The sequence below is a fragment of the Rhinatrema bivittatum genome, chromosome 3 (assembly GCF_901001135.1).
Source record: "Rhinatrema bivittatum chromosome 3, aRhiBiv1.1, whole genome shotgun sequence".
NCBI classification, from domain to species: Eukaryota; Metazoa; Chordata; class Amphibia; order Gymnophiona; family Rhinatrematidae; genus Rhinatrema; species Rhinatrema bivittatum.
The window spans coordinates 484,728,152-484,747,024 of NC_042617.1; the positions used below are offsets into that span (position 1 = coordinate 484,728,152).

At 37.3% G+C, this 18,873-nt stretch overlaps 1 protein-coding gene across 1 annotated transcript in view; it reads right to left on the reverse strand.

The window, feature by feature from the left end:
• CD2AP (CD2 associated protein) overlaps positions 1-18,873 on the reverse strand; it is a 387,343-nt gene that overhangs the window by 84,474 nt on the left and 283,996 nt on the right. The window contains 1 exon segment of the mRNA XM_029596051.1: positions 13,010-13,149. Within this exon segment, the coding sequence (XP_029451911.1) occupies positions 13,010-13,149 (140 nt within the window).

Genomic DNA, 18,873 nt, shown 5'->3' on the forward strand with positions numbered 1-18,873 from the left:
TGCAGCTCCAATGTCTCTCAGTGTCAATGTCTCTGATGCCAATGGATCAAGTGCATACTTTCTAGGTCATGGTTGCACACTTGTGACACCCATGGACATCACCCAAAACAAAGGACATCTATTATAGGGGTCCATAACAGACATGGTCCTTTGGAGCATCACTGGGACCTGCTATAAATGTCAGATTGAAACAAGTGACATGAAGTTGAACTAGATGATCGTAATGGATCAATGGCTATTTGGCACCAAAAGGCCCCACCAACATGGTGAAGGAAAGATGTGAAATGAAACAAATGCAGAAAAACCTTACCCTAGGGACAACTACAAGGAAAAGAATACCGTGGGACCCCATGCAAACAATTCTATTGCTGGTTAGCAACATTTTTGAAAACTGCTTAAAAAAAAAAAAGAGGAGACCCAGACGGGGGGGAATGAGGCAAAAACCACGACCGGAAAGATCCATGGAAAGAGAATGAAGGGACTCCACATGGACACATGGCCTAAGGGCATGCCCAGTTAGGCTAAGTGAAAGTTTTGTAAACTCTGACATAGTTTTTCTCTGCCAGGCTCCATCAGATGTTACCCTTGTGTGAGGACTGCTATCCTGCTTGTCCTCTGAGAAACAATGAAAGAAGGTGATAACAGAAATATGATGGCAGAAAGGGCATCACTATCTGCCCAGTCACACTTTTCATCTTTATGATCCCTACCACTCCTTCAGAGATCCCCACATTTATCACATGCTTTTTGAAATCAGATAATGTCCTTGTCTCCACCACTTCCAAGGGAAGCTGTTGCATGCATCCACTATCCCTTTGATTACTCCTGAGTCTACTTCCTTTCAAAGTCACACCACACTACAGCCTTCTTTCCAATGAGAGAGGCCTACCTTCTGTTCATGGAAACCTTGGATGCATTTAAATGTCTATCATATCTCCTCTATCCTGCCTTTCCTCTTGAGTATATATGTTTAGATCTTTAAGTCTCTCTCTGTATGCTTTAGAACAAAGAACTCAGACCAGTTCAGTAGCCATCTTCTGGTCTGACTGTTTTTTATATTTTTAATGGTGCAGTCTCCAGAACTGTACCTGGTATTCCAATATTCCAAATGAGGACTTTCCAGGTACTTCTATAGAAACCCTATCACTTCCTTTGCTGACCATTCCACTCTCTAGCCTGAGAAGGGATCTAGCAAAGGTTGAGGAATAGCCTACAATCTGGGAGCTAAGATTTAATGGTAAAATATGCAGAATTGTGCAGCTGGGCTGCAAAAACCCAAGGGAGCTGTATAGTATGAGGGTGAAATTCTAAGCAAAAAAGAGAAGCAGGATCTGGGGGTGATTGTATCTAATCTTAAGGTGACCAAACAGGTGGATAAGGTGATGACAAAACCAGAAATACTTTTGGCTGCTTAGGGCAGTGATTCCCAAACCTCTCCTGGAGGCACATCTAACCAGCTAGATTTTCAGGATATTCATAATGAATATGCATGAGATAGATTTACATACATTGAAGACCAAATATATGCTGACCTATTTCATGCACATTCACTATAGTAATCCTGAAAATCTGACAGGATAGGTTTACTTCAAGGAGAGGGTTGGGAAACACTGTCCTAAGCAGCCAAGCATTTTTATGACGATGCAGGTAATGAAAAATTATATTAAATCAGAAGGCAACACACTCCAAATACTTGCAGTAGTTTAGGAATAATGTTCTGCTATTTAATTAGTCTTGAAGTCAGATATGCAGATTTATGCAAAAGACTTAAAACTATACATATGAACAAAGACAAAAGAATATACTGCACATTGCTAAAGATACACAAAACGGACAACTAAAACACCTGCAAATTTACACATTTACCATTAACCAGAACCAACACATCAAACTTCAAAAATAAAAGATATAGAAAAGTACAAGTTAAAGAAACATTCCAAAATGAATATAAATAAATATTAAGTGGCAGGTTAAGCCACTTCTACCATCTTCTCCCAAGTTAGATTTTATTAACTCAAATTATCTTTGATCCCCCGATAAATAATGTTCTTGGTGATAGGCCTATCACTTTTATAAAAACAGAATTATAAAAATATAAAAATTCAGGTTTTATGTCCAACTATTACTTTATTTGTAAGTTTCAGTTGCCTGTTGGGGCCCATTGAAACAAATATTTTGATTTGGCAGAACTGTTCCATTTTCAAAATTAAAGAAATTTCTGATTATTGCACATGATAAAATTAAATATGGGATAAATTTTACTTGCACATGTAAGGCACATGAGCCATTGCTGACAGACAAAATAGCTAAGTTTTTGCAAGGCCAGTCTTCAAACAATATCTATTAGTTTTTCAAGCAATTTAAAAACTAGACATTTGCTAGAGGATTTTATGATAAAGTTACATTTAAGGAATATAACAAAATGAAAAATATTTTGACTTCAAAGTTCATTCTAGAACAAAATATTCTTATAGCCATAAATCACAGCTTTTAAAATACTTAAATAATTTTCAAATGTTTATACACCAAAACCACATTTTAAGAATTGGGTAAAAGCCGAGCAGTGTTTTCTGCACATTTTCAGTGTGCGAAACTTTTCTGCACAAATTTTTCCCAGGTGAAAAAGTCATGGCATAGTTAAAATATGCAAATCACAACACAGAAGCCAACTCCTCTCCCAATATATAGACACAAAAACAAGGAGAGGAAAAAATTATTCACAAATATTATTAAAAACTTTTTTTTTAAATTAATTTAGAGACTTTTATATACCAGTATTAGTAGGGACATCATACCGGTTCACATTTGAACAGCAGGTTTGAAAGTACATATTAACAGGGAGAAAGAACTGGGAGGGGATAACACAAGAGCAGCGTAGAAATGTAGCTGAATAGGCGAACATAGAGCTCCTTAATATAAGGAATATAGGATTGTCTATATGGGAGATAGTTTAGCATCATAGGAGGTAGGGGGAGGGCTAATCCAGATAGGCTTGTTTAAATAACCATGTTTTTAACTTCTTTTTAAATTTAATGGTGCATGGTTCAAGGCGTTAGTTTGGAGGGAGTTCCAGAGTGAAGGGCCAGCAATTGAGAGGGCACGGTCGCATGTGGAGAGGTGGGCTGTTTTAAGGGAGGGTACTAGTAGAGTGCCTTTGTTGGCAGTTCTGGTGGGCCGGGTAGACTGATGAGTCTTAAAAGGAATGTCTAAGCCAGTTGGAATTGTGAGCGTGAATGGATTTATGTACAATGGTCAGGGTTTTGTAGTGAATTTGGGAAGGGATAGGGAACCAGTGTAAGTCTTTAAGGATAGGGGTGATGTGTTCAGATTTACGGGTATTTGAAATGATTCTAGCAGTCGCATTTTGTAACTATTGTAGGGGTTTTATTGTGGATTAGGGGAGCCCTAGGAAGAGTGAGTTACAGTAGTCCAATTTAGAGGAGATAGTGGCTTGGATCACTGTGCGGCAGTCTTGGGTGTATAGTAGTGGTTTAAGTTTTTTTAGGACATTGAATTTGAAGAACCTTCTTTGAGTATGGAGCTTACGTATTTCTTTATGCTGAGTTGTTGATCAAGCAGAACTCCAAGGTCCCTTACGAAGGGTTGGGTTGAGGTGATGTTCAGATTGGGGTCATTAGATAGGGGGGGGGGGGAAATAAGTAGAAGTTCAGTTTTGTTGGTGTTGAGTGCGAGGTGGAGGTTGGTGAGTAGAGAGTTGATGGCCGCGAGGCAGTTTTCCCAGTGCCTCAGGGCATCAGAGATAGAGTTGTGAATAGGTATGATGATCTGGACATCATCTGCATATAGACAGAACTTTAAATTTTTAATTCATATAGTAAGGAGAAACGGTATCATAGAATCAAATCGTATAAGGGAGATTGTACGTGATTAAAATTTATGGTGCCATAAAAGCTGATACTGTCTGGGGCCCTATGTGGGCGGGAGACAGTGGATTAAAATTGGAGGCACTTTGATTCTATGATACCGTTTCTCCTTACTATATGAATTAAAAAAAAAATTTAATATAATATTTGATTGGGAATAACTTTTCCCTCTCCTTGTTTTGTGTCTATAGTTAAAATATGTGCATGCTCAAAAATGCACAATAAAAAAGATCTGTCCTTTTTGCAAAATAAGAATAATATATTTTGGCGCATAATTGTGAAAACTAGAAACTTTTCTGTGAACTTTATTTTGGCACAAATACAAAACCTTTGTGCCTGTAAAATACTTACAAAATTTCATTTTATGGGGAGGAGAAAAGGGAGAGAGAATGCAAAATGTTTCCTGTTCTTTAAAGTCAAAAGTGCTTTACAAACAAAGTTTTTCAGTACAAGAGAGATGCTACTATATAACTTCATTTTACAGTTTCAAAAACTGTATTTTGCAAGTGCACAACATTTTTCACCACACAAAGTTAATGCTTTACATGAAAACACTACTTGCATCTATTGGTGCTACATATACCATCTGGATTTCCTTAACAGAATGTTATCTTACCAAAATGAAGAAGGGTAGGGTAATATCCTGACACGTAAGAAGGGAAACATGGCAAACAGGATAGGAAACAAAATCTGGAAAGAAAAGTCAAGGAGAGGAAATGTCTAGAAAAAAGATTCTGAAAATAAATTATTTTGCAAAGCAGGAAAAGAAACATTTACAGAGAGAACAGAATAGCTCAATATGTTCAGCAAAATATCATTTCCAATAAACTTTCTGGGAACAGGTGTCTATTTTAATTAATATTTTCATCTCAGGGTCCTATTTTAAGTCTAATAATTTACAGAAGAAAAGATATGACCTATTAATTTCCTGATATAATTACAATATTTAAAATAGCCTGAAAGATTTATCTATAACATTTGTGAAAGTTAAATCTAGATATAAATGTCTTTTAAAATGCTCAAAACAGGGAAAATAGTGTTTGAAAAGGATTACAGCAGTGAATGAAACTAAGCACAATAAATAATAAAGGCATGGACACATTCAGCATATTGCTGATATATTACAAAAAAGCAAGGAAAGGAGAATTATTAATCTCAAGTAATAGCATTGGCAATTGTCTTCCCAAATGGATTTTAGCTATCTTCATAATAGTCTGGTCAAAAAAAGAGACTCTGAAGACATGGTACAATCAGATCAAACTAATCTATAATTTATTAATCCAATGAAACTAATATAATCACACACATGAATTAACCAAATCTGACAGCATATTAGCAAGACTATTTTTACATTAACTACCACACAAACATTACTGATAGTACAGTATAGAGAAATGGGCATTTCATTCTTTTAAATACTAGTAAAATTACATAACATAAAAGATCTTAGTTTTTGCATGTCGCTTTCTACTACAACCAAATAGCTATATTATTTGTGTACACGCCTTTGGCTGATCCAACAGGTCTGCATGAGTTCTGGAGGAAAAGGTCTGCTCACTATACTGGCAATAAAACAGTGAAACAAGAAAATGTCATAAAGGCAGCCCAGATTAATTTGACAAACAAATTTGTTTCCCTCATTTTACCCTTAAGAATAAATAAAATAGGATGGGAAATATTCTATTTCACATTAAGGAACAAGGAATTAAATTCAACCTATACCTTGGGCACAAGGAATAAAATGTTACATAACTGATCACATTTGTATTACTTCATTGATACGCATACATTAAATCGCTAGCAGGTTGCTCACATTTTAGAAGCTAAACTTTGTTTACTTTTATTACTTTCCAAATAAAAACATAGGAAAGAGTTATTGGTTAACTTGTGCTCTTGTTTTTTCAAATCATATCAATTCTAAGGTTATTGTCTCACTGAACCATGTGACTGTTTAGAATTGTATGGGCTTGGTTTAAATAAAAAGTTATATTTTATTATTTATTTATTATTTTTATTATACCGAGTTTCATGATAGGAATCACATCAACCCGGTTTACAATTAACAATGTGAGTAAAGGCAGAGAGTAACATAGTTAAAAACATTTCCCAATCAACATCAAATATAGTATGAAACTTAAGGTTGAAAGCACAGAGTAAGTAGTCAAATACTTTGAGAGGAAAAAAAAGCATAATATGCTCTCAACCGTCTGAATTATGAGCATATGCAGGATCAGAAAGTGGGCAACAATTGATCAACAAATTACAGGAAGGAAACAAACAAGTGGGGAAGATATGCCTAAGCATAACTTTGGGAATGCTTTCCAAAAGACTTGAAGGGGGGATGGGGAATCTTAACATTGAGCACATGCTAGGCTTCAATGTTTTCCTACTTGCCTCCAAACATAGGGGGTTAAGTCTGTGTGTGTGGTAGGGGGAATTGGGAAGCAGTAAAGCCATGGATAAATCTCAGATGTGCGCCTAATCTTTACATGCTTGTTGGCTGTGTGTGTGGCAGCAGGAGAGGGGTGGGGCTGGGTATGTGTGAGGAGAGCAGTATGGTGATTAATGAGTGTGTATGAGGGAGTGTGCAGTACTACATATGAGTGGGGGCAGTGAGATTTATGATTTTGTCGCTCTTAGGCACTATTAGTGCTATCGACAGCCCTCTCCCTCACTTGTAAGATGGGACAATAGAGAGGTGGGGTCTGTAAGGCACAGCCTTAGTTTTCTGCAGCAGCTCAGGGGTAGATTCTGAGGCAAAAATCTGAAAGTCTGAAGCACACTGACATATTTCTATCTTTTTTACTTACATTCTAAAATAAAGTAATTTCCAATTTTGCTTGTCTGTACAATTTTTTTTCTTTTTATTGGGTAAGAAAACAGGATCTCAAGTATCAGTACCTGAGATCTCAAAGATGGGAAGAGGAGGAGAGGACCAGGGTAGGAAGAAGAGCAGGAATAATGTGTAGAGGTAAGAGGTGAGAGGACCGAGCATGGCAGCTGCAGTGGGAGCAGGAAAGAGGACTAGGAATGAGGGGAAGGGACCAAGGATAGAATGGGATGCAGATGAGGAAGAACAAGAATCTGGGATGGGGGAAGAAGATGGAGGGAGAGGGGGTAGACTGCAGGATCTAGGAAGAGCTACCAAGGGACAGAATCCAAGCTCAAAGGAGATAAGTTTGAATTACAATGGTGGAGACAGATAGGGAAGGAGGGAGAAAAGGCAAATGTCCCTAACTTTGCTTTCGGTCCCTGCTTTTCCTTACACTTTCCTTTCTAAAACTCCCCAGACTGGCATATACACACAGCACCAATTCTCTCACAACACATACACTGCATGCGTCTTCGCCATTCCCTTCTCTCTCACACACCAAGACATTCCCTGTTGATCCCTCTCATCCCCCAGCCTCTCTCCTTGCTCCCAAATGGATTCCTTACTCAGCTCATCCTATCCTTCCAAAATAATCCACCTTTGTTCTATCTGCTGCAGGCTTCCGCCATCCCACCCTGCCCCTGAATGACAGGAGAGGGGCTGGATTAGAGAACAGAGTAACTCTTCTTTGTTTGCTCTTTCTGCTCCAGACCTACCCCCTTCATTCCTGTTCCCTGCATGGCTGCCCAAGAGGAGGAGGGGTTGATTAGGAAACAGAAGGCTGTTTTCTGCTGAATGCAATTCAACGCAACTGAAGGGAAGCAAATCTTCAGCCAGCCTACTGCCTCAAGTTCTTGCCACCCTAGGCCTAGTGTGCCTATTAACAAATCTAGGCCTGAATGGGGGGAGTTTTGAACGTGTAAGGTATGTGTTTTGAGAGGGCTGCCAATTATAGTATATAGGTGTAGGAAGGCAATAAGCTTTGAGAAAGGGGCTTAAAGTGTATGGGGTGCTAATGGTGATGTGAGGCAGGGCAGATGTGAGAGGAAAAGGCAATGGTGTAGAGCAGGGGCGGATGGGCCTATCGGGGAATCGGGCATCTCCCGGTGGGCCGGTCGCTCTGGTCACATGGTCTGCCGAGTGCGGCTGCGACGCAGCTGCGCTCGACAGACCATGGGGTATCTCCTGGGCTGGCCTGGGTAGAAAATCCCTGGGCCAATCTTTATCCGGAATCTGCCCCTGGTGTAGAGGGATGATGTTTTGAGACGGCTGCTGATTGCGGTACATGTGGAGTGTTAGGAGTATATGGCGGTTTGATTTTGAGAGGGATATTTGAGACTGTGTGAAGGAATGTGTGTTTGGGAGGTGTGAAAGGGCACAGATTCTGACATGTGAGTTTAGAAAGTGTCAACCATCCTTTGCCAGCTTCTCATTTTTTTCCCCCTGTTGCTTTTCTTGCTCTAGAGGGAGAGGATCTTTTAGAATGGAGGTGTTACCAACTTTCTTTTGCCTCTAACCACTTCCTATAGAAAGCACTGTGGATGTATTTAGGAAAATTTGTTCTCTGAAAATGCTGACCCAATGTTTCTTTTTTCAAAACTTGTCTGAGATATTACAATTTTCTTCCTTCATGCCAAATTTGGGGACTTTTCATCCCTTCTCTGGAAATTTGACCTCGAACAGATATGTAGACAGATTCCTTTTTAAATAATTCTTTCCAAAATTTCCATAGGATGGAAAGCATAAACAGTAAAGATAGCAACTGATTCTGTATTTAAGATGAACGGGTCAGTATAAAAAATGAAATGTAGAGGAGAATAAACACAGATTTTCATCATATATAGCTTTTGTGAAGCAAGATCCTTGATTTTTCCCAACTCTATATTTAAATAACATTCATATAAGTGTTATATAATATCTCTTGACATATCTGAAGGACAGACTAAATCAGGGGTGGGCAAACTTTTTTGTGCTGGGGCCACATTTCAAGTTTATTGCGCACCAATGAGGGGCAGAGTGGGGCAGGGCGGGTCCTTGACAATCACATGTCCAAAACCTGCTGCAGGCATTTCAGTATCCAACGGGCTTAAGCGTCATCATTTTTAGCATCCAAGGAGCTCCTTCAATCATAGATTCCCAGTCTCTATCAAAAACAGAAAAACCTTCACCCCAACAGGTAAAAGACTTTCCCAGCTAACAGACCACTAACCTCAGTCATAAAATGCATGTCATAAGTATAAATAGTAAGGTGCAGACAAAAAACTGGACTGGAAACCACTAAGAGCCAGACTCAAATGCAATCAAAAACAAAAATATCACCATTCCTCATAAAACAAAATCAAGAAATATAAATCAGTCATAACTGTGAGGAACCATATTAATGAAAAACATATTTCAAAACAGATGACAAATATTTATCGATCATTTTTGTATACCGACCTTCCTCACAAGATATCAGGTCGCTTAACAGTACAACAAATATTTTTCGGTATCTAAAATACATCTACAATTTGTTAATAAAAAAATAAAAAGGTAAAATAATGTTTAAAATCATAGCTAACAAAAATAAAACAAATAAACAGATAAAACTACTAATTAATACCTCATCCCCATTATTCATTTCTGTACATGACTTCAAGCTAGTTCTATTATTGTGTACCCTTATTTCAACCCTTTTCCCCAGCTCTAAAAAAAATAATTGAACCCTATCCTTCGTAATCTCCATCGTAGTTGACTTATACCCTCTTCTTAATATCACTAGTACTCAAATGAAGTAAAACAACTCAATGGTATAAGACCAAAGCTTAACTACTGGCCTCCCATTACTTCATTGAAGGCCTGTTCAAAATAACCAGGTCTTTATAAGTTTTTTAAACTTCTGAATGCAAGGTTCTGTTCTGATATCAAGCAGTAATGCATTCCAGATTTTTGGGCCAGCCAGAGAGAGAGTCCTCTCTCTGACTGAGCTCAAATGAGCTAATTTAGGTGAGGGGATCATAAGTAATGCTTTCCCCGAGGATCTTAGATTACGTGTCGGAGTATGTATACGTAGTGATGCTTTTAACTATTCGGTATTACTACCATATACTGTTTTGTGTGTTAACATTAGGCATTTATATTGAATCCTTGCGTGTATTGGTAACCAATGCAGCTCTCTTAAGATGGGTGAAATATGATATTTTCTCTTATTGGTCAATAGCCGTGCTGCTGCATGTCTGCAATAACTGTAAGGGTCGTAAAGTTGAATTTGGAACCCCCAACAGAAGAGCACTGCAATAATCCAATTTGGGTGAGATAATTGCCTGTAGCACTGTACGGAAGACTCCTGCAATTTGTAAAAGCCATATCTATTTATGGCTTTTATTGAAGCTTTCATATTTAATTCAGCATCGAGGATGGGGCCTAGGTCTCTTACTTCATACTTAATCTCATAGGATGGTTGCAGTGACAATTTCTATTTCTATTTTCTCTGTTACTTTATTGCTCATGTATAACATTTCTGTTTTTGAGCTATTTAATGACAGTGACATATGAGTCAAAAGTTGTTTTATTGATGTGAAATATACTTCCCATAACTTCAAAGTAGATTGAAGTGAATCGTTTATGGGTAGTAAAATTTGTACATCACCCGCAAATAGATAATGAACCAGTCTCAGTCCAGCTAAAAATCTACATAATGGAGCCATATATATATATTAAAAAGAGTGGGAGACAGTGAGGAACCCTGGTCTGAGTCTCCACGGTTTCCGATTCAATTGTACCCAATTTTACTTTAAAAGATCTCTTGGTTAAAAATGATCTCATCCAGGCGAGTGTTGTATCTTTCAATCCAATTTCTTGTAGTCTATCAGGGCTTCATGGTTGATGGTATCAAACGCCGCTGATATATCCAGTAAAATTAATAAATATGATTTGTTCTGATCGAATCCTCTTTGGATTGTATCGGTCAGGGAATTTAACAAAATCTCTGTACTGTGGGATTTCCGAAATCCGAACTGTGAAGGGAAAAGCAATTGGTTTTCTTCAAGGTACTCCATCAATTGTCGATTTACCACTTTCTCCAATAATTTGGCCACAAAAGGGAATATTGAAATGGGACGATAATTTTCCATGACTTCAGGGTCAAGTTGCTTTTTCTTCAATATGGATTTTACTATAGCGCATTTCAAAAGATCTGGAAATGTTCCCTCTTCTAGCGATATATTGATAATATCAGCCAGCGGTTTAGCTATGATATATCTGGGACTGTTTTCAGAGCCTTTGTTGGAATGACATCCAATGGATGATTGGCTGGATTAATAATCTTTATCAAATTACATATTTCTAAAGAGGATACCGTTTCAAAGGAAGACCAGATAGCTGAAGGGTTACAAGGGAGTGATATATTTTGATTAGGATGATTTTTTTTTTTTTAACTCCTTTACTATCTTCTGGAATTTATTTATGAAAAAGGATTTATTTATTTATTTTAAGTTTTTCTATACCGGCATTCGCGATGGGTATCGCATCATGTCGGTTTACAATTAACAAGTGAAGAGGTAACAAGGTCATAAATAACAATAAATAACAATAAATAACAATAAATAACAATAAATTATAAAGGTAGTAGTAATAGTAAACAATATACAAGTGAAAGTTAAGAGTTGCAGTTACAATAAAACAAGGGAGTAATATAACTTGGAACAGAGAAAAGAAGCAGGGGTTTTAAACTAGATACAAATTCATTAGCTTTATCTTTAGGATTTTCAAAAGAATGTGTGTTTCCTTTCGGTTTGGTAAGATCAGAGACATATGAAAATAATATCTTTGGACTGAATTGAAATTTGTGTAGTTTTTCAGAATAAAAATTTCATTTGGCTGTATTAATCTCCTTTCTATACTCATGAAGAGCAGTTCTATAGTTTGATAATGTATTAATGTTTTGCTTTTTTGCCAGATTCTTTCTACACACCACCTAATAATTAAGAAGAATACGGATAAGAATAAGAATAAAAATAAGGATAAAAAAAACCTTTAAACTTTTCCCCAAAATCAAATATTTCAAAACAGCAGACATATCAAACGCCCAAAAATTAAAACTAAATGATAAAAAATAAATTCCATCCCCATACTTGGAAACTTTATTTCCAGTCAGCCTAAGATTGTAGACATTTTCACAGGCACGCACATACACACAAGCAGGCTCCCAATCTCTCTCCCTTCTCACAGGCACACACACACAAGCAGGCTACCGATCTCTTCCCCACAGGCAAACTCACAAGAACACTCCCAAACACACAATTGTACCTCTGCTCATTCTTCAGTCCCACTGGCCTGGGTTGAAGCAGCCACCTGGTCTCTTTTCTTCTCCTCCAGTGGACACCGCTGCTGCGTCTGCCTTCTCCTCCTTCTGCCCCGCCTTGCTATGTCTTTTTTCTTCGTTTTCAGCCCCACTGGCTTCAGCTTCAGCTCCAGCAGGCACCACTGCCCAACATATTTTCTTTTTTTTGGCCTTGCTGGCCTGGGTGTTCTGGCGGGTGCCGCTGCCACATCGCTATCTCTTCTAGCTGATGGGAATCCCGCCAGTGTCTGACAGGATTTCTCCTTGCTGGCAGGGATTAGAATCCCCACTAGTGTCGACAAATGGCATTACTCCTCGCTGGCGGGGTGGTGGGATCCCTGCCAGCACCGAACAGGGTCTCTCTTTGCCACCCGCAGATGTTCCAATCTCCCTGCTCAAGCTTCATCAAGGGCTATACCATGGCCTTTGATGACGACATTAGGCAGGCAGGTTGGAGCATCAGCTGGCCAGATTAAAACCCCAGATTTGGCCTGCAGGCTGTAGTTTGCCCATCACGGAGCTAAGTAATCACTAAGGTCATGGTATGAAGAATACACCTATCATGGACATTCTCATTCCCAGAAGCAATAAAATACACAGCATCACACACATGCCAATTCACAATTCACTAAAGAGCTTCTCTCATTTTGAGTACATAGGAAATTCCTTGAACATGGCCCTGAGCTAGCAAAAGTGGAAAAGATTATAACAATGGTTTGGCCTGATTTCCTTACTTCTAATTTAAACAAAAATATTTAGAAAGACACGAGTATATAAAAGAAAAGTTTACTGAGAAGAAAAAAAACATTTACTAAAACAGATTAATAAGTCAATTTATTTAAAAAAAAAGATGCTAATTTTCTGAAAAGTATTCTTTACATTTAGCTTTAACTAACTTTTTATTGAAAAGCTTTGCTTTATTCTTCAACTTACCTGTTTCTTTAGGACTTCTTACTGAACTTGATTCCATATCTGCTGATTTCGATCTAAATATCATCTGGTCCAAGTCTAACTTTGATTTTGATGGTTCAAACTCTGACTTAGGACGCATGAGAGGAACCTCTCCATTTGGTCTGTAATGAAGTTCATGAAAGATAAATATAAATTAATTAAAAAACCCTCAAGATGGGACTGTACATTTTAAAATAATTACATACAAAAGACTATAACAGATAACAGATGACTTCCCTTGGGTTTTGGAGAGCCTGTACCTCTTCAATTGTCTCCTCAAATCAACCACCTCACAAAATGCTTCCTTGCCCTTCTATTCTGTGTGGACCCATGACCGAGAAGTTTTACAGAAGTCCAGAAAGTATGAGTAAGACTATATAGAGAAGGGGCTGGAATATTGGCTACATTCACCAAGGGAAATGTTGGAAAGAATTATGTAAAAGGGATCTGTGTGTCTAATTGAGGGCAAATTTTTTTTCCCCAAGACTGGATGGAAAATCACCACGCTTCCCTGCTAAAGTCTGAATTTAGACAAGAATGGTTTGTGATAAAGTGAGATTCCTTTTCAGTTTTTTCTCCCTGTGTATTTGCTTCTCTTGATCTTACTTTGGGCCAAACTGCTGAACTGGAAGTGGCTTGGAATGGAGCGCTGAAGAACATTTTGCTGCCTCCCATAAACATCACAAGCTTATCTGAGGCCACCCACACAGCATATTTTTCTGTTCTTTGTAGTCCTGACACAAAGGTTGGAACATGTTCCACAAAAGGAAAGGCCATATCTAGGTACAGCATGGGACTCAGAATGGAATGGAATTACCCCACCATCCCCTTCTACAAATCTGTTTTGGAAAACATTTCTAAAGCCATACCCCTGGCATGCTTCACCCCACTTATTTTTCATTTCCAAAGCTTCATTTTATTATCAGCATCAGAGCATGAAACCTAATGGCTGAGAACCTCCTCTACATGGTTAACTAACATACAATAGAAAAGATTTTATGCAATCTTTTAGCCAATTAGCAGACAGCAGAAATTATATAGTTCCAGTTGTACATTTTAAATTTTCATAGCACTCACAGACACTGCTGTAATAACATACAGAACATTTTTGAGAATAGATGGTCATTCTCTGCATTAAAAACTGCCTATAGTTAGGGTATGTGATACTAGCATTTCAATCAAGAGCTAACAGTCTAATATAACAATTTAACACAATATAATATCCATGATACCCACTTCATAATCCCCCAAAAAACAGACAATTGTCTATTTCAGGCTAATGTTCAACTTTGAAATCATATGTGCTTTTCATCCAAGTTGTTTTGTAGTATAAGGTTGAAAATGTTACTTTATAAAGATTATTAATGCGCTCTATGATATTAAAAACATTTAAAAATGTATTTTTCTCCCCTCTACCTAGACATCCTGTTTCTTGTATGATGTATTTTTCACTGGCATTCTTTAGCCAGCATGAATTAACCTACAATTTAGGTTTTTGCTGCCCCCAGGTTCTGTTGATACTTCTATCACCACCAACACCCTCACTCCTTAATGGAAGAAGGGAGCTCTGGATCCTATGGTAGCATTTCAATGGCCAAGCTCTTGTGTTCTAGAGTACAATGGAGAGAAAGTTGCAAGGGTGACAAATGGATCATACCAAGAATATCCACAGCCCTGCAAATAACATCAGGGGGTTGTGAAACTATACTTCTCTCAATGGAATGTACAGCCATAGCATTGATAGGACAAAGAAAACACAGAGGTAGGCGATCTATGATAGCCGTCAGGAAAAACACAAGAATAGATGCCTGGAACTTTTTCAATGTTTATTAAAACAGAGACGTATATTAAAAGACTTGCCCGACTCTGGCCGAGTTTCGCGGCTCACATAGCTGCTGCCTCAGGGGCTACAAGCAAACCAAACAATCAATATCAATAACAACAAATCAAAAAGTTAACAATCAACAACATCATTAAGATCTCAAATATTAAAAGGTTTTTAATAAAATCTTAAAAACCCTTTTAAATTTCACTAAGATCTAAGATATTGATTAAAATTAAAAATAATCTTAAAATGATGACAAACTTAACATAATGCCAAACATACCAAAAAATAAACTATCTTAATATATAGCATCATATTCACTTAAAAAATATTAGATACTATATATTGTCCTTTTAAAAAACAAAAAAGAAAATGCTTTACCTTCCACACTTCACAGCTGCCAAGTAGCACTCATTAGTGAAGTGTGGAAGGTAAAGCATTTTCTTTTTTGTTTTTTAAAAGGACAATATATAGTATCTAATATTTTTTAAGTGAATACGATGCTATATATTAAGATAGTTTATTTTTTGGTATGTTTGGCATTATGTTAAGTTTGTCATCATTTTAAGATTATTTTTAATTTTAATCAATATCTTAGATCTTAGTGAAATTTAAAAGGGTTTTTAAGATTTTATTAAAGACCTTTTAATATTTATGAGATCTTAATGATGTTGTTGATTGTTAACTTTTTGATTTGTTGTTATTGATATTGATTGTTGTTTGGTTTGCTTGTAGCCCCTGAGGCAGCGGCTATGTGAGCCACGAAACTCGGCCAGAGTCGGGCAAGTCTTTTAATATACGTCTCTGTTTTAATAAACATTGAAAAAGTTCCAGGCATCTATTGTGTTTTTCCTGACGGCTTTCATAACATTGATAGGATACTGTGATCTGTATGTGCCCATTTTATGATCCTTGTAATTAGATACAGGTCAAACAGGCCTGTGTACAAACACTGGTTTAACTTTAACCATGTTCCATATGCATTACTGTTAGGTGTGTGATACAAGAGTATATGCCACCTATTTTTTTAATGTCTTCACTGGCTGTCAACTGCTTTTAGAGTTCACTTTAAGCTTTTATGTATGGCTTGTAAAGCAGTGAGGAGGACTGGTGCTAGTTATCTGTCTGTTTGACTTGGTATTGTCCTTAGTAGATGTTAAGCTTCTTGTAAGGAGCCTTTCTGGTTAAGCTCTTTCTAAACTAGATTTGTCTACAGAGTATTACACAAAGGGCTTTCAGTTTCAATAGTTGTGGAACATTTTTCCAGTAGAACATTATATAATAGATTTTGTTTAAACAATCTTTTTATTGGAAAGTAAAGGAACATTACAATGCAGCGAGGAAACCCACACAACAAAAAACATCTAATCCCCTCCCCCCACCCATGTCATGTGCACTTTAGTCCTCAAGCAAAATCCACAATCTATGTATTCATCATGTCAGAGAACAGTAGACTTGTTCTGTGTTGGTCTAAGTTTCCGATAACACAATCCCTCAATCCGAAGATGGATGTCTCCTACTACAACCTTCAGAAAATTCCTCAAATATAGTTAAATTTTAGCACAGGACTCAGTTTTCAAAGGAATAGATTTAGCCTCAAGACATAGCAAATCTAGTTTCATGTACCATATATCAGTTGTAGGCATCAACCAATTCAATAACACACACTGCTTTTCAAGCAAACAGCATTTATAAGAAAATCTCTTGATACTCAAAAGACATAGGAACAGCCAACCCGAACATACAGGTCTTCTCTATAAGAACTATAGATTGCCCAAGCCAAAAGGATATTTTCCCCACAAACATCCTTCCAGAAGATAGAAACAGAAGAACAAAACAATAACCCGTGTAAGAGGGTAGCATTTTGCATAGTACACTTTAAACAACCTCCATTATTGATAATACTCATTTTATAAGCTTGAAAAGTAGAAATGACAATTGTATGCATTATTCGAAGTTGCAATTCTCTCAAAGACTCAGAGCTCACATATTTATATGTTTTTTCATTACAGGCAAATATATCTTCAGAGAATGGAATCTAAAAATCAGCACTCCATTGTACAGCAAGTGAAGATGCCAAATAATATGATTGAATAGAATGGAAAAGTCTGTATATGAGTGACAGAATATTTTGTCGGTAAGCACATATAAGCAAAATGCTGAAAAGCCCCTGAAGTATATAATTGAGAGGAAAGATCAAAAGTTCTTGTCACATAGCTATACAATTTGGAAATATATCAAATCATGCTGCTGGAAATTTAAATTGTCCATGCAATATTGAAAATAATAAATCTTTTTATTTTGTAAACCATTTGACAACGCTGTCCTTGTATATGATTTCTAATGTCTGAAAAATAGAACTCTCATTCCCAGAAGGGAACCTAGGGTTGCCACGAAAATGTAAAAAAAAAAAAAAAAGATTCCTCCCAGGACTATTTTAATTCTTTCCTTAAGGTGCCACCCTCCCCAATATGATAGAAGGAATACCAATGTAGTTAATCTCTAGCAACATGCAAAATATAATGCACGATGATATAAAAAAAAAATGAATCCAAAAAAATGCAGTCCTAAAGGTAGCTGTTTAAAAAAAATAAAAATCAAAATACAAACACTTCAATGTTTCATGGAAAAATACACAGCCTTAGGAAAAGTTTTGATAAGACCTCTACGGTCACTGAAGCGCTCAGTATTGGTATAGTATTCATCTCTTTTTGGAAACTCTGATGAACAAAACGAGGCCAAAGTTCCAACACAAGAGTACCCATGGGTCCACTCATAAAGGACTGTATATCCAATATACACTCTGCAGCCATGATAAGCTTCAATCAACGTGCCGCATAGCGTCAAAGAAAGGAAAACACATGAAGTTGGCAAAACTGAAACATGAAACTCAGATTCTAATTAGCGCTGTCCCACCAAGAATCAACAGTGAGCAAAAACACTGCGATGAGCAAAAACTTTGCTGCCTTCCATCTGGACAACTCACTGATCAGCATACCTCTAATTTGTATGAACTCAGGAAGCCTCTCCAGTTAGCTGTGTCACAAAGCTCTTTGTGGAATCTGCAGATTGAAAGTCATGGCAAACTCCATGATGCCAGATGTGCAATCATGTGGGACACTGAAGTGCAAACTTAATATTCTTCTGCATCAACAAGGAGCATAAAGGGGTAAACTCTGTGCTTAAGCATCACTCCTTGAGAGTAATCCTGAAAAATGAGAATTTTTATACTGCAGATCTTTCATTTTGTAATAACTTGCAATGTGTGTCCTTTATGTATGTAATGTAAAATTTTTGCTATCATGTATGTGGATCTTGATTTATTTGCATTCTTAGGCCCAAGATGAAGCATGTGTTCAAAGAGATTTTTGCTGCATAGTTCAGAGAGGCTGAGAGCAGAGAGTAACCATTCCTCCTTCAATGCGGGTAATTCAGTATCGAGAAGTTCAACTACCCTCACAAATTGTAGATTACTTCTGAGTGTGAGTCTCCACATTATCAATTTTGTTGTCGTCCTCAGTCATGCTTTTTCCCAGGCTTGTACACACCTTTCCAACTGCAGAGTATCATCTTCAAAGGTAGAAATTTGAGTTTCAGCTTATCTAAGCGCGAGCCTATATCTTGCACCAAAATACTCACTGCAGCAATTTGGGACGAGATTTGATTTAATTTGCTATCCAAAGCTTCTACTACAGCAGCAGTAAGATTAGTCACTAAAGCCTCATCCATTAAGTTTGACGCACTTTCATCCTTTAAATTGGCCATCTTACCTTCCAGCATCTTAGGTTTCTTTGTTCTTTTTAACTGTTCGTGCCAACATGATTTTACCATTACACTCCACAAATCTGTCCATACGCTATCAGTAACCTTTCTAATGGAAATACATGCCAAAAGGAATGTCCATTCATAAAAGAAACACTAAAATAGGAAGGGCTGCATCTGTCCATTCATAAAAGAAACACTAAAATAGGAAGGGCTGCATCTGGAGCTTGGCAGCAAGCGTCCTACAGAATCCACATCA